Raw genomic sequence first — 14,813 nt, 5'->3', positions numbered from 1 at the left:
TCTTGAGTAGCTAGAATTACAAGCATGAGCCACCAATGCTCAGCTCTTATTGTTAACATTTTATCAAGTACTGTATTGTAAATTAGATAAATCATTGGAAATTTTTTTTTAATTGTTTCTCTTAAACTATGTCAAGACTCATCTTCACTTTAAATCTTCTAGAAAGTTTTAAGTCAGATTTAATGCTAAATTAATAGTGCTATTAACCTCTTAGGTTTATCTCCTTGCTTGGTTTTGCTTTTCTGTTGATTTCATTGAATGTTATTTATTGTAACCTACCACAAATCATTGTTAAATACGTAAGGCATAAAAGTAGATTAATGCTTGAGTAAATACACTTTTTCCTTTTGTGAGTATTTCTCCTGGCATTTTCATTAGGTCTGTTGGTATAGACAGAGGAATCATTCTGAAAGTTTTCACCTGTTCAGCTTTCATAAGAGCCGTTTTAGATTTATTAATCTTTTTGATTCGATGACTCTGGAAACTTTTTTGTGTGTGTGGTGCTGGGGATGAAACACAAGACCTTCTGCGTGCTAAGCAGGCATGCTGTTACTGAGCCATATCTCCAGCTCAACACTGAAAAACATACTTTGGGATATATTGGGGAAATTTTTTTAAATGTTTTTTTTCCCTTGTAAAAAGCATTTTACAAGTCAAATGTATGTTTCCTTTACAAAGTCTTTTCTCTTAGTCTCCCTTCTTCCATGGTTAGAAGCAAAGAGACTTATTGTGGGGGGGAGGATATATATATATACGCATATATATTAAGCATTATGTTTACTACTACTTTTGGTCCTTTGCTAGTAATTTTTTTTAACTTCTTAGAGCTCAAATTTTTCTGAACTGAGTAATTATTAGTGTTGTAGTAGGAACTGATTACATTGTTAATGGTTCATGATAGTAAATTTTTATGTAAATAAAAATGTAGTTGGTGGTTTTGGTTTAGCCAAATAGAGGCCATTTATATACACATAAAAATATATGAAATTTAGAAATTTGTAAACATACAATTATAAAATTATGTTTGTATAAAATCTATATCTATATAGTTTACCTGTAAGTTATATAAATTACATGCAATTTATTAAAATATGTACTTGTATATAAAATACATTTGTATATAAATTACATATAGGTGGTTTCTATATTAGATAAATTGTTTATAATTTACAGTTGTATATAGATTATATAATACATAAATTATTTGTTAATGTCAATTGTTTATAATTTGTTTACATAGGAACCAAAACTTTTAATAGTAATGCTACAGATGAAGGCCTTATGTGACATATAAGCAAGTTTTTTAGCAGTGTAGAAATTTCTTATAGGTCTGCATTCAAGAAGAGGTACAATGAACAAATGTAGTCATAGTATTCAGTATATACTATGTGGGAAACAAACTCTACAACTTGTGGACAAGGACGAGAGGGAGAAACTGGGGGATAGTTAAGAAAGTGGTAGTGACATTGTCTACAAAGAATTGTACTTATTGCCTGACTTATAAAATGGTAACCTTTCTGTGCAGCACCTTAATAATAACAAATACATTTCTAAAGAAAAAAGAAGAGGTACGTGTCAGGTGCTCATTCTTATAATCATAGCAACTCAGGAGATTAAGATCTGGAATTTAATAGTTTAAGGCCAGCCTAAGAAGAATTGTTCATTGGATTTGATCTTTAAAATAACCAGCAAGGGCTGGGAATGTGGCTTAGCTGTAGAGTGCTTGCCTAGCATGCACGAAACCCTGGGTTCAATTCCTCAGCACCACATACACAGAAAAAGCCAGAAGTGACGCTGTGGCTCAAGTGGTAGAGTGCTAGCTTTGAGCAACAAGAACCCAGGGACAGTGCTCAGGCCCTGAGTCCCAAGCCCCAGGACTGGCAAAAATAGGAAAATAACCAGCAAAATATAGAGCTGAAACTGGTAGCTTCATGCCTATAATCCTTACTACTCATGAGGCTAAGATCTGACAATCACCACTTGAAGCCAACCCAGGAAAAATAGTCTGTGAGCCTTTTTTTCCTTTGTGTGTAAGAACATTTTAAACTTTATTTTAGAAAACTTCTCTTCATATTAACTGTATCAAAAGCAGGGTGTACGTATGTGACCTTATATTTCATATCAAGTTCCAAATTGCCAATTTTGTACAGGATAGCAAGTTGCAGGCCATATGTATTCATGAACTATAGGTAGTATTTTAAACAAAAATGAGAGAGAGAGAGAGACAGAGAGAGAGAGAGAGAGAGAGAGGGAGTGTGTGTGTGTGTGTGTGTGTGTGTGTGTGTGTGTGTTTGGCTGTACTGGAGTGCTGTCCCTAAGCCTCTTTTGCTGAAGGCAGGCACTCTACCACTTGAGCCACAGCACCACTTCCAGCCTTTTCTGAGCAGTTTATTAGAGATAAGAGTCTCTTGGACTTCCCTGCCCGAGCTGGTTTCAAACTGAAGTCCTCCCGTGAGGTCTTTTTATTTATTTATTTTATTATGTACATATGTACATATGTATGTCTTTTTTTCAGTCATTGAGCTTGAACTCCGGGTCTAAGTACTGTCCCTGAGCTCTTTTGATCAAGGCTAGCGCCCTCCCACTTTGAGCCACAGCTCCACTTCCTATTTTTTTTTTCTTTTTTTTTTTTTTTGGCCAGTCCTGGGCCTTGGACTCAGGGCCTGAGCACTGTCCCTGGCTTCCTTTTTGCTCAAGGCTAGCCCTCTGCCACTTGAGCCACAGCGCCACTTCTGGCCATTTTCTGTATATGTGGTGCTGGGGAATCGAACCCAGGGCCTCATGTTTACAAGGCAAGCTCTCTCGCCACTAGGCCATATCCCCAGCCCCCACTTCCTATTTTTGAAGTGGTTAATTGGAGATGAGAGGCTCGGGACTTTTCTGTCTGGGCTGGCATTGAACTGCAAACTTCAGATCTCAGCCTCTAGAGTAGCTAGGATTAGAGGTGTGAGTCACCAGTTCCTGGCACATGAGACTCTTATCTCCAGCTAACCACTAAAAAACCAAAAGTAGAGGTGTGACTAAAGTGATTAGGGCAGCAAGCCTTGATTGGAAAAGCTAAGGGAGCGCTTCCTGGCCCTTAATTCAGGCTCCAGTAAAACACACATAGACACACATGGGGTACAATTTTCCTGACAGTGTCTTAGATCAATTTATTTTGGATGAGAAACTAATAATGTCACTTATAAAAATTAATATGCCTTTCACTACTGATCTGAAAAGTGATCAGCAGGCAACTTCATAATATATTTCACTTACTTCATAATTTTGTTTACTATTTTAACCTTTGGCCAACCAGAAGGAGTTTTAAATTTATGATTTATTAATTTTTCTAACTGAAGGTTAACAAGCTGATAATGAATTAGGTTGACCATAATTTTTTCTGTGAATTTTATTTTTTTTGAAATTGAAACCTAAACTTATAGTACTAGTTTACAACTAAGGAAAAAATGGAGCCTTTTTGTTTTTGTCTGTAGTTGAAAATTGAGAAAACTCTTAAAGAAAAGGAAGAATTATTAAAATTAATTGCTGTCCTGGAAAAAGAAACAACACAACTTCGAGAACAAGTCGGAAGAATGGAAAGAGAACTTAACCAGGAGAAAGAAAGATGTGAAACTCTGCAAGCAGAGCAAAAGGTTAGTTGTGTCTTATGGAACTGATTGGAGTTGGGTTGTCAGAAAACCACCTAGTCAAAGAACAACCAATTAAAGTATGTGAGGACCAAGTACTGGAAAAAAGTAGCATTTAAAGAGACATTATACAAGAATAGGTCAGTTTCTATTAACCTTTTGCTACAGCTGCTATTGTGTTTTAAGATAGTTAAAATACTTTGAGACTCTTGTTCCCAGATTTGATGAAGTTGTCCTTGACAACTATTTCCAAATGTTTTACATCTAATTCTAGAATATTTGATAGACTTGGAGGAGAGACTAAATTGGGAATAAATTAGGAACCATAAACACTGTAAGGGGCTAGGTGAATAAATAAAAATTGCTTTTCAGAAAAGGATCCACAGAATTTAGATATAATACTAGATAAAAATTTTAAATTATTATTTTTGTGATGATTGTTGTGCTTGCTCTGTGCTGGAACTCAGGATCTCTTGTTCTTCTTACACTTGCCTTTTTACTCATGGTTGGTGCCCTGCCCCTAGTTCTGGCTTTTTGCTGATTAATCAGAGATAAGAATCATTCAAGTTTGTCTTTATGTTTCTTTATAATGTCTATAAAGTTTTCTGTTTCTATAACAGCCTTTTTTATTAAAAAGGATCTCTCTTTTTTTTTTTTTTTGGCCAGTCCTGGGCCTTGGACTCAGGGCCTGAGCACTGTCCCTGGCTTCTTTTTGCTCAAGGCTAGCACTCTGCCACTTGAGCCACAGTGCCACTTCTGGCTGTTTTCTGTATATGTGGTGCTGGGGAATTGAACCCAGGGTTTAATGTATACAAGGCAAGCACTCTTCCCACTAGGCCATACCCCAGCCCTCTAAAAAGGACATCTCTCATTTTACTTTTTTTTAAAATTTTTTTATTTTACTCTTGGTGAACACAAAGGAAACTATAGGAAGTAGGGATTTCTGTTTGGTTCTAGAGCCACTTTTCTTTCTCACTTTTTTTTTTTGAGCCACTTCTAAGTTTTGATTTTTGCTTTTTTTTAATAATATCTGTACTGAGGCTTTTAGCTTTCACTTAGGTTTTTTTTTTCTCCCTCAGGTTTTTTTGATCATGGTGACAATCAGTTGAGCCATGTTTCTAGTTCAGTATTTTGCTAGTTAATTGGAAATGGAGTCTTGCAGACTTTGCTGCCCAGGTGGACTTCACACAGAGATACTCGACTTCCACATCCTAAATAGGTCGTTTTCTAGTTGAGTACCAGTACTCTGCTCGTTTTTGAACTTCAAAGTCAGTATTCTAAATACAACATATAGTAAAGTAGAAATACTTAGGCCACTTAGCTCAATTTCTAATGCATATCTTGTAACTTTCTTGCTGTTGTCACTGTTTTTCTTTTCTTTTTGCCAGTACTGGGTTGCTACCCAAGGTTTTAGACTTGCTAGTTAGATATTCTGCCACTTGAGCTATGCCTCCAGCTCTTTTTTTAGTTGATTATTTTTGCGATGTCTTATTTTCTGCTTGTGACAGTCTGGACCACAACATCTGTGCTCTTTACCCTTTCTGCCATAGTTGGGATGATAAGAGCGCTTTACCATGCTCAGCCTTTTCTGTTGTAGTGAGATCTTGCAAGCTTTTTGTGTAGCCTTGCCTTAAACCTCGATTTTTCTTAGCCTCCTGAGTAGTTAAGATTATGGACATGAGCTACTGTGCCTGACGTTGTTAGTGTTTTTAAAAATTTATTTATTGTCAAAGTGATGTACAGAAGGGTTAGAGTTTCATATGTAAGGCAGTGTGTACATTTCTTAATCCAACTTGTTACCTCCTCCCTCATTTTTTCCCACCTTCCCCTCTTCCTACTCCCCCCCGCATGAGTTGTGCAGTTGGTTTACAGCATATGTTTTGTAAGTATTGCTGTTTCATTGGTTCATTTTTTTTATCCTTTGTCTTCCCATTTTGATATTTAGAGACAGATTCTCACTATTTATCCCAAGTTGGCCTGGAATTTACTATAAAGCCCATGTTGGCCTCAAACTGGCAATATGAACCGGAATTATAGGTGTTTCCTGTCATGCCTTGCTCCTTTGTTATTTTGTTGTTATTACCCTGAGAAATTAGTAATACCTAGATTTAGCAGTTTTACAAAGCTGAATCCCCATCTTTTTTTTTTTTTAGCAAATGAATCAAATTTAATTTTAAATGTTTTGAGACACTAAGCTAAATGTTACATTATATGAACAATGTATTTGGAATCACTTATTTATATCTTTATGTTCAATTTCTGTATTTTCATTTAGTGATCTCAAAGTTATGGTATCCCTACAAATCCAGAAAGTATTATGTAAACTCCTATAAATTCTAAAAACATAATCAGAAAAAATGCTTTTTTTGTTTTTAATTTTTTTTATTTAAGTAGTTGTACAAAGAACTTGCCATTTAACAAGACAGCTTATGAATATAATAGATCTTGATCCCCTTTCAACATTCTCTCCTATCCCTTCTTTACATACCCCATCTCTCAATCTCATTTTTGTAGAGCGTACATTGGATTCTTGTCTTTATTTTCCCTCTCTTCTCTTCATTCACCTACTTCCCCTTTCACTTGGCCCTAACCCTACCCTGTTTGAGTAACCAAGATCTCAAATAGTTTACCATTCCTTAGAAAGCCAGTCTTTCCTCTTACTCTGTTACAAGCCAGAGGGTGAAAGGGAACTAGCATAGTACTTAATACGCAGTATGTTCTTCCTAAATGTAAGCAGCTATTATTGTCTTACTGTTTTTCATTATGATAAACCAGTGAATGAGTCAACAAGGAATGGAAGTTCATAGCATTTGTGGTATTTTTCCTGGATTCTAAAAATGCAGTATATGCATAGCAGGGTGTGGTGGTGGAAAAAAAAAAAAAAAGAAAAAGAAAGAAAGAAACTAGGTTTGATTCCCAGCACTTTGCCAAAAAAGAAATACATTTTTTCTCAAGTTCAACCAAAAGGTTAAGTGCTTCAGATCTGTTCTTTGTTTTCTTTTTTTGTTGTTGTTGTTGTTTTTTTGTTTTTTTTTGGCCAGTCTTAGGCCGTGAACTCAGGGCCTGAGCACTGTCCCTGGCTTCTTTTTTGCTCAAGGCTAGCACTCTGCCACTTGATCCACAGCGCCATTTCTGGCCATTTTATGTATATGTGGTGCTGAGGAATCTAACCCAGGGCCTCATGTATACGAGGCAAGCATTCTTGCCACTAGGCCATATTCCCAGCCCCAGATCTGTTGTTTTCTTATAAAACCAAAAATTTTTTTGAAAAATTATTTATTGTCAAACTGATGTGCAGCGGGATTACAGTTTCATATGTAAGACCATGGGTACATTTCTTGTATTATTTGTGACCTCCTCCCTCATTTCTCCCCTCCCCCTTCCCTCTTCCTTTCTCTCCCACCATGAGTTGTTCAGCTGGTTTACACCAAATGGTTTTGTAAGTATTGCTTTTGGAGTTGTTTGTCTTTTTATCCTTTGTCTCTTGATTTTGATATTCCTTTTCACTTCCCTAGTTCTAATGCCAGTATATACAGTATCCAGGGTACTCTGATGAGATACAGTGATAGTATGAGTACAACCACAGGAAGGGGATACAAGAGGATGGATCATCAACAAAAAAAGCGCTACGGTTTCACATGGCATGTTGAAACTAATTACAACAATGATATAACACTGGTTTCCATAACATGTTCATTTCATTTAGCATCATCTTATATGTTCATAAGGGCATAGCTATTTGGCGCTTGTGATCCTCTGCTGTGACTAGCCTAAACCTGTGCTAATTATTGCCTATGAGGGAAACCATAGAGTCCATGTTTCTTTGGGTCTGTTTCACTTCACTTAGTATAATTTTTTCCAAGTCCTTCTATTTCCTTACAAATGGAGCAGTTAACCCTAAAATTTAAGTTCATTTGTTTGTAGCAGACTTTTTTGTCATTTAATGAGTAGAAAGTATTTTGTGGTATATAAACTTTATTTTAATGGAATTTGACCAAGTTATTCTTTGTTTTTTGTTTTTTTGTTTTTTTGTGTTTTTTTTGGCCAGTCCTGGGCCTTGGACTCAGGGCCTGAGCACTGTCCCTGGCTTCCTTTTGCTCAAGGCTAGCACTCTGCCACTTGAGCCACAGCGCCACTTCTGGCCATTTTCTGTATATGTGGTGCTGGGGAATTGAACCTAGGACCTAATGTATAGGAGGCAAGCACCCTTGCCACTAGGCCATATCCCCAGCCCCGACCAAGTTATTCTTTTTTTTTTTTTTTTTTTTTTGGCCAGTCCTGGGCCTTGGACTCAGGGCCTGAGCACTGTCCCTGGCTTCTTCCTTCTCAAGGCTAGCACTCTGCCACTTGAGCCACAGCGCCGCTTCTGGCCGTTTTCTGTATATGTGGTGCTGGGGAATCGAACCTAGGGCCTCGTGTATCCGAGGCAGGCACTCTTGCCACTAGGCTATATCCCCAGCCCCAAGTTATTCTTTATGACTAATTTTCTTGCTATTGCTGCGTGTGTGTGTGTGTGTGTGTGTGTGTGTGTGTGTATTTTTGCAGTATTAGAGTTGAACTTAGGGCCTTACACTTGCTAGGCAAGCACTCATAATACTTGAGCCGCATCCTAGCCCCTTTTTGCTGTAATTATTTTTTAGATTAGTCTTGAGTTTTTGTCTGGGGGCTAAACTCCCTAATTATGGCTTTGCATGTAGTTAAAATTATAGACATATGCCACCATACTTGGTGTGTTGAGATGGCATCTTGGGTAATAGCTTTTTGCCCTAGCTGGCCTCAAAGCATAATTCTCTTGTTCTCTGCTCTGCCTTCCAGAGTATCTGGGATGATAGGTGTGAGCCATGTTCTGGGCCTGTTGTTGGTTGATGAAATAAAATTTAAGGTTTTTTTTTTTTTCAAGATAAATTTGAAATTTTTTTTTTTTTTTTTTTTGGCCAGTCGTGGGCCTTGGACTCAGGGCCTGAGCACTGTCCCTGGCTTCTTCCCGCTCAAGGCTAGCACTCTGCCACTTGAGCCACAGCGCCGCTTCTGGCCGTTTTCTGTATATGTGGTGCTGGGGAATCGAACCTAGGGCCTCGTGTATCCGAGGCAGGCACTCTTGCCACTAGGCTATATCCCCAGCCCTAAATTTGAAATTTTATATGCGTATTTGACCATTATAAGGTACTTAAATTAATCTTTATTTCTTTTATTTTTAATTCATTTATTGTTTGAGTGTTGTAAAATTTCCACACATTTGTGAATTGACCAGACTTTCTTGTTTTATTGATATCTGATTTCATTTAGTTGTGGTCAGATGGTATACTTAGTCATATTTCTGTATTTCTTAATTTATTGAGACATGTTTATAGTCTATTCTGACTAACATTCCATTTTACTTGTGAATAACACGTATTCTGTTGTTGGGTGGAGTGTTTGACAAATATCTATTAGGTATAATTGGTTTGTAGAATTACTGTTCAGTTTCTTTGCTGACCTTCTGTCTAGTTCTTCTATGTACTACTGAGAATTGGGCATTGAAATCTGCCACTAATACTGTTGAATTGTTAAATTAATCTTAACTAGCTGAAATAATTACAGTTTCAGTCAGGTTGTTTTGAAGGAATAAATAATAAAAACAAAACTCCAGTAACAACTTAAGCAGGTGGCTTATGAGGGTTAGATATGTTAGAGAAACAAGTAATTGGCCAGAATCTTAGCTACTCGGGAAGCTGAGATCTGAGGATTGCATTCTCAAAACTAGGCCAGGCAGGAAACCACGCCAGTAAACCACTCAAGAAAAAGCTGGAAGTGGTGCTGTGGTTCAAGTGGTAGAGCTGTAGCCTTGAGTACAAAGAGGTTCAGGGACAGCGCCCAGGCCCTGAGTTTAAGCCCCAGAACTGGAAAAAAAATTTTAAAAATTAAAAAAAAATAATTACCTAATTATTTTTAGTTATTTGGGCTATTTGCCCATTACTGTAGTGCAATGGAGGTAATTTGTTGAATATCGCCAGCTATATTTTTGGCGAGCTTTTGGAATCAGTTATGAATTTATATTCTATAGAGCTGAGGCTGGGAATATGACTTAGTGGTAAAGTGCTCGCCTTGTATGCTGAGGCTGGGAATATGACTTAGTGGTAAAGTGCTCGCCTTGTATACATGAAGTCCTGGGTTCGATTCCTTAGCACTACATATATATATGAAAAAAAGCCAGAAGTGGCGCTGTGGCTCAAGAGGTGGAGTGCTAGCCTTGAGCAAAAAGAAGCCAGGGAGAGTGCTCAGGCCCTGAGTCCACACCCTAGGACTGGCAACAAAAACAAAACAAATATTCTATATAGCTGTCTACACAGCTTGATATTTTTAGTTGGTTTCAAGAAGCAAGGTGTTAGAGGGGAAGGTAGAAGAGTGGAAGGGAATTGAGGGTAGATGAGCTATTGATAACTTGATAACTGTATAAAATTATCACAGGAAACACATTAATTTGATACATGCATGTTAATAATTACAACAGAAAAAGAAGCAGGGTGCTTGGGGAAAGTCAGGTTAGATTAAATGAGTGATTTAATTTAAAATCTGATGAGTAGTTTCCATAAAACATAATTATTTGGGGGCTGGGAATATGGCCTAGTGGCAAGAGTGCTTGCCTCATATACATAAAGCCCTGGGTTCTATTCCCCAGCACCACATATATAGAAATGGCTCTGTGGCTCAAGTGGCAGAGTGTTATCCTTGAGCAAAAAGAAGCCAGGGACCAGTGCTCAGCCCCTGAGTCCAAGGCCTACGACTGGCCAAAAAAACAACAACCAAAAAACACATAATTATTTTGCTAATTATTTGTCAAAGTCTCTTGATGTACTAATTTACTAATTTGGGCTTGTATAATACTCTCGTAATATCTGATTTCTTCATATTTGTTTATAGCCAGAATTAATATAATTATCTTTAACATTGGAATAGATAAACTGTTATTTTTATTGTATGTCAGGCCACATAGATGAGTAGTTCACAATCTTTTTTTTTTTTTTCAATAGTAAGGTAACAATTTATTTCACAAAGAGAAATAAAAGCCTCTTAGGAGAATCTCGAAGCAGTGGGACCTGGAAGCCATTTGTCCCACATTCTGGGGGGCCGGGGGTAGCATGCTATCCCTGAGGCTTGAACTCAGGGCCTCATGTTCTCACTCAACTGTTTTCACTGTTGGCTGGCCACACTCTTCAATACTTGAGCTACACTCCATACCTCGTCTGGCTTTTTCTTTTCTTTCTTTTTTTTTTTTTAACTGGCTAATTGGAGATAGTGCTTGTGGACTTTTCTTCACCAGGCTAGCTTTGAACCTCAGTTCTCAGATCTGTTTCATGAGTAGATAGGATAGTAATTGTAAACCACTTGGGTCTGGTGATTCACAACCCTTCCATCTGATGATTTGTATCTGAACACTCTGACTTGTAGGAGTTTGTAATAGTCACATAGCTTTTGGGAAACAATGATTTGTCACTTCAGGCAAATGAGACATAATCTCTTTTTAAATCTGAAATGTGTACATTTCTTTGCTTTGCCCCAATTTTTGTGTCTCCCTCTCTGTTTCTTTCTTTTCCAAACCCTCTTCACCTTCTCCCTCTCCCCCCTTTCCTTTCTTCTTCTCCCTCCTCTTTCCATCCAACTAATCTGTCTATCTACCTATCTACCTGCCTGCCTTCCTGCCTGCCTGCCTACCTACCTATTTTTGTTCTGGTCCTGGGACTTGAGCGTAGGGCCTGGGAACTGCTACTGAGCTATATATTCAAAGGTAGCACCCTACTACTTGAGCCATAGTTTCACTTGTGGCATTTTGGATAGTTAATTGAAGGTAAGAGTTTAACCTACTTTCTTTCCCTAGCTGGCAGATCCTCAGATCTCAGCCTCTTCAGTAGCTAGGATTACAGGCTTGAGGCACCAGTGCTATACCAGCCATTGTTCTTATTTGGTGTATACTGTGGCAGACTCTGTGTGTGTGTGTGTGTGTGTGTGTGTGTGTGTGTGTGTGTGTGTGTGTGTGTGTGTGTCATTTTCTTAGCTTTTTTCGGTCAGTTCTGGGGCTTGAACTCGGGCTTGGGTGTGGTCCCCAAGCTCTTCAGCTCAAGGCTAGTGCTCTACCACTTTGAGCCACAGCACCACTTCTGGTTTTCTGGTGGTTTATTGGAGATAAGAGTCTCATGGACTTTCTTGCCCGGGCTCCTCTAATCTCAGCCTCCTGAATAGGTAGGATTATAGGCACGAGCCATCGGCGCTCAGCTTTTACAGTTTTTGACTATTGCAAATTCAATGAGGCATGCATTTACTGTCAACAAAAAAAAAAAAACATGCCACCTGATCACTATTATACTTTTCTATTACATGCAGTATAGCAATTGTCACATTCTAGCAAGATAGTGTTTTTCCACCTATGAGTAAAAATTTTGTCAAGTTACTTTATACAAATTTAGTGACTTATACACAATATTTGAGATTTAACTGAGCAAAATGGTGATTTTTGTTTGATTTTACTTGCTGGGAGTTAGATATTGCTGTTTGGTGTGGGGGGGGGGGAAATCTTAAAAATTTTTCTTTTGAGGTGGGATCTTGCTGGGTAATACAGGCTGGCATTGAGCTCATGATACTCATGCCTTAGTCTCCTGAGTGGATTAAAGGTATGTGATGCCATACCCAGCTTTTAAAAAAATTCTTTATAAGGAAAAGAATTTGAGTTAGCCAATTCTTTTGCTGTGGAATTTTCCATAATATCATCTCTTATATACTTGTCTCAGAATTTTATAAAGCATGCAAAAGGAGCTCTTACTACAGAAGCTTAAAGAGTAGCTTGTTCAGGTTCTGAGTTGCTTAATTGTCTGAATTGATAAATGCAACATGTTATTTTAAATAGCCATTTCTTTTACATTTGTTCAGGTATCTGAATATTTGCATAGGCTTCTGAGACACACTGGTATTTATTGTAGTGCTTTGTATCACTTAGTGATCTATACTAGAATTGGGTGTTTACCTTGATAGTGTCATATGAGACCTGAATTGCCATTGGAGTAACAATGAGAAGGTGTGAAAAACAAAAATGATTACCAGATTTTGATTTTATTTTTGTTGTTTGCTCTCTGATGAAGAAGTTAGTGAAATTGAAACATAGGGTCCATGAAAAGTATAGGGAATATATGTATTAACCATTGATGTATTAATAGTTCAGTATATAAAATCTTAAGTGTATGTTAGGCTTTCAGTTTCTTAATCTTGGCTTGCACAATTCTAGGGGGGCGGTAATTGTGGGATTACAATTATAGGCTGTATTCTTAGTATTTAGGAAACTGAGGCAGGAAGATGAATTGAGTATAGGAATTGGAGGCCACCCCTGGGCCAACACAGAGAGATCATTATATCTTTAAACAACAACAACAACAGAACCAAACACAAAGAGGTTTTTTAAATGAATTTTATTTTCTGATTATGTTTCTGAAAATACCTTCCTTTTTCCAAGGGTCTTATTGAAGAATCACAGAGTTTAAAAATGGAAAATGAAGAGTTTAAGAAGAGATTCAGTGATGCTACATCTAAAGCACTCCAGCTTGAAGAAGATATTATGTCAGTCACACATAAAGCAATTGAAAAGGAAACTGAATTAGACAGGTATTTCTGATGATTTTAAGAAACAACTAATGATGTAAGAAAGTTGTATTATGCTCATTTATATTACTTAATTTTAACAGTTTAAAGGACAAACTCAGGAAGGCACAACATGAAAGAGAACAGCTTGAAGGTCAGTTAAAGACAGAAAAGGATGAGAAGGAACTGTATAAGGTAATTCTTTGTGTTTCTGATTTTTGAAGCAAATTATTCTGGTGGAGCTGAGCGTCAGGAATTTGAGAACAATTCAGCTGAACTTCAGGTCTCTTGTATTATTGCAGTCAGGATGCTGGCAAAGGGCAGTAGTTAGCTAAAGGCTTGCTTGGAACCGGGGAAGCTGCTTTCATGATGGTTCACTCATATATATAGCTTTTGGCAAGTCTGTACACCTGACTTTCAGAGGCTTCTCCATAGTGGTTTGAATGGCCTCATTATGACAACTAACTTTCCACTGGGTATGTAATCCAAGAGGAGAAGCCCTAGTATAGTGACAGTGTTTATTGCCCCTATAAATTTTTAGGGAATTAATTTGTAACAGGTCCTGTATTATAGTAGTTAATGACAATAGGATAATTGCTTGCTTATCTCATTTACACAACTAAGTATTTTAACCTTTTAACCTTTAGTGATCATATTATACAATTTTTCTTTTGGAATAATCTTTAGAGCTGATTTGACAAAATAGCCTTACTGCAAACGAACTCGCTTTTTGAAGTTTTTTCTGCATTCTTGCAGAAGAGTATTAAGTTGGCTTAATTGTCCATGATGGTGTGGGTGGGAGAATTTTTTTTCTCTTTTTGTCGGTTGTAGGCTTGAACTCTGGGCCTGGGCACTGTACTATACCTGAGCTCTTTCACTCAAGGCTAATACTTTACCACTTTGAGCCATAGCACCACTTCTAGTTTTCTGGTGGTCTCATGTACTTTTCTGCTTGGGCTGGCTTTGAACAATAATCCTCAGATCTCAGCCTCCCTAGTAGCTAGGATTATAGGCACCGGTGCCTGGCAGGAGAATTTTCTTTTGTAGTTAATAGGTATTGCCTATAGACTTTTCTAGATGAAGAATTTCAAGCTTCATGTCCAATCACTTTTGTGAGTCAAATATTATGGAAGTTATGTAATGTTTAAAACTGGTTACTGTAAAGGTGTTGGCCACTGATGACTTCAGAGAATCACTCAACATTTTATACTTAGGAACTAGAATTAGTTCTTCAGCTTTTTCTTCATTTAAAAGTGAACTAAAAGAAGTAAATCGTTTTCTCTAATACTCTTAAAACAAGATACCCTTGTTAGTGGACTCATCGATGTTAGTACTCTTTACAATCCTAATTAATGCATTTGATTTATCTCTTATGAGCAAATCAGCAGCATAGGAAGCACATTGAAAAATCAGTAATAATGTTCAGGTTAATTCATCAGCAGCAAATGTTTATTTAGGCAGAGGACATCATAGTGCTTTTCACATGTAAAAAACTGAGTCACTTGAGTTGTTCTTTTAATGCATTCTTTCTAATTTTCCAGAATTTGTCCATGTGCTTATATCTGAATAATCCTGTAACCT

The 14,813-nt window shown here is 37.4% G+C and overlaps 1 protein-coding gene across 2 annotated transcripts in view; it reads left to right on the top strand.

Moving 5' to 3' along the window:
* Tax1bp1 (Tax1 binding protein 1) overlaps positions 1-14,813 on the top strand; it is a 73,159-nt gene that overhangs the window by 28,623 nt on the left and 29,723 nt on the right. For both annotated transcript variants that reach the window (XM_048339620.1, XM_048339619.1), the window contains exons 5-7: positions 3,477-3,635; positions 13,108-13,256; positions 13,337-13,427. In XM_048339620.1, coding sequence (XP_048195577.1) covers positions 3,477-3,635; positions 13,108-13,256; positions 13,337-13,427 — 399 coding nt within the window. The remainder of the gene's footprint in view (positions 1-3,476; positions 3,636-13,107; positions 13,257-13,336; positions 13,428-14,813) is intronic.

Source organism: Perognathus longimembris, chromosome 2, assembly GCF_023159225.1.
Source record: "Perognathus longimembris pacificus isolate PPM17 chromosome 2, ASM2315922v1, whole genome shotgun sequence".
NCBI classification, from domain to species: domain Eukaryota; kingdom Metazoa; phylum Chordata; class Mammalia; order Rodentia; family Heteromyidae; genus Perognathus; species Perognathus longimembris.
Note: the sequence above shows the minus strand (reverse complement) of the source record. Positions and strands in the feature narration are given on the sequence as shown.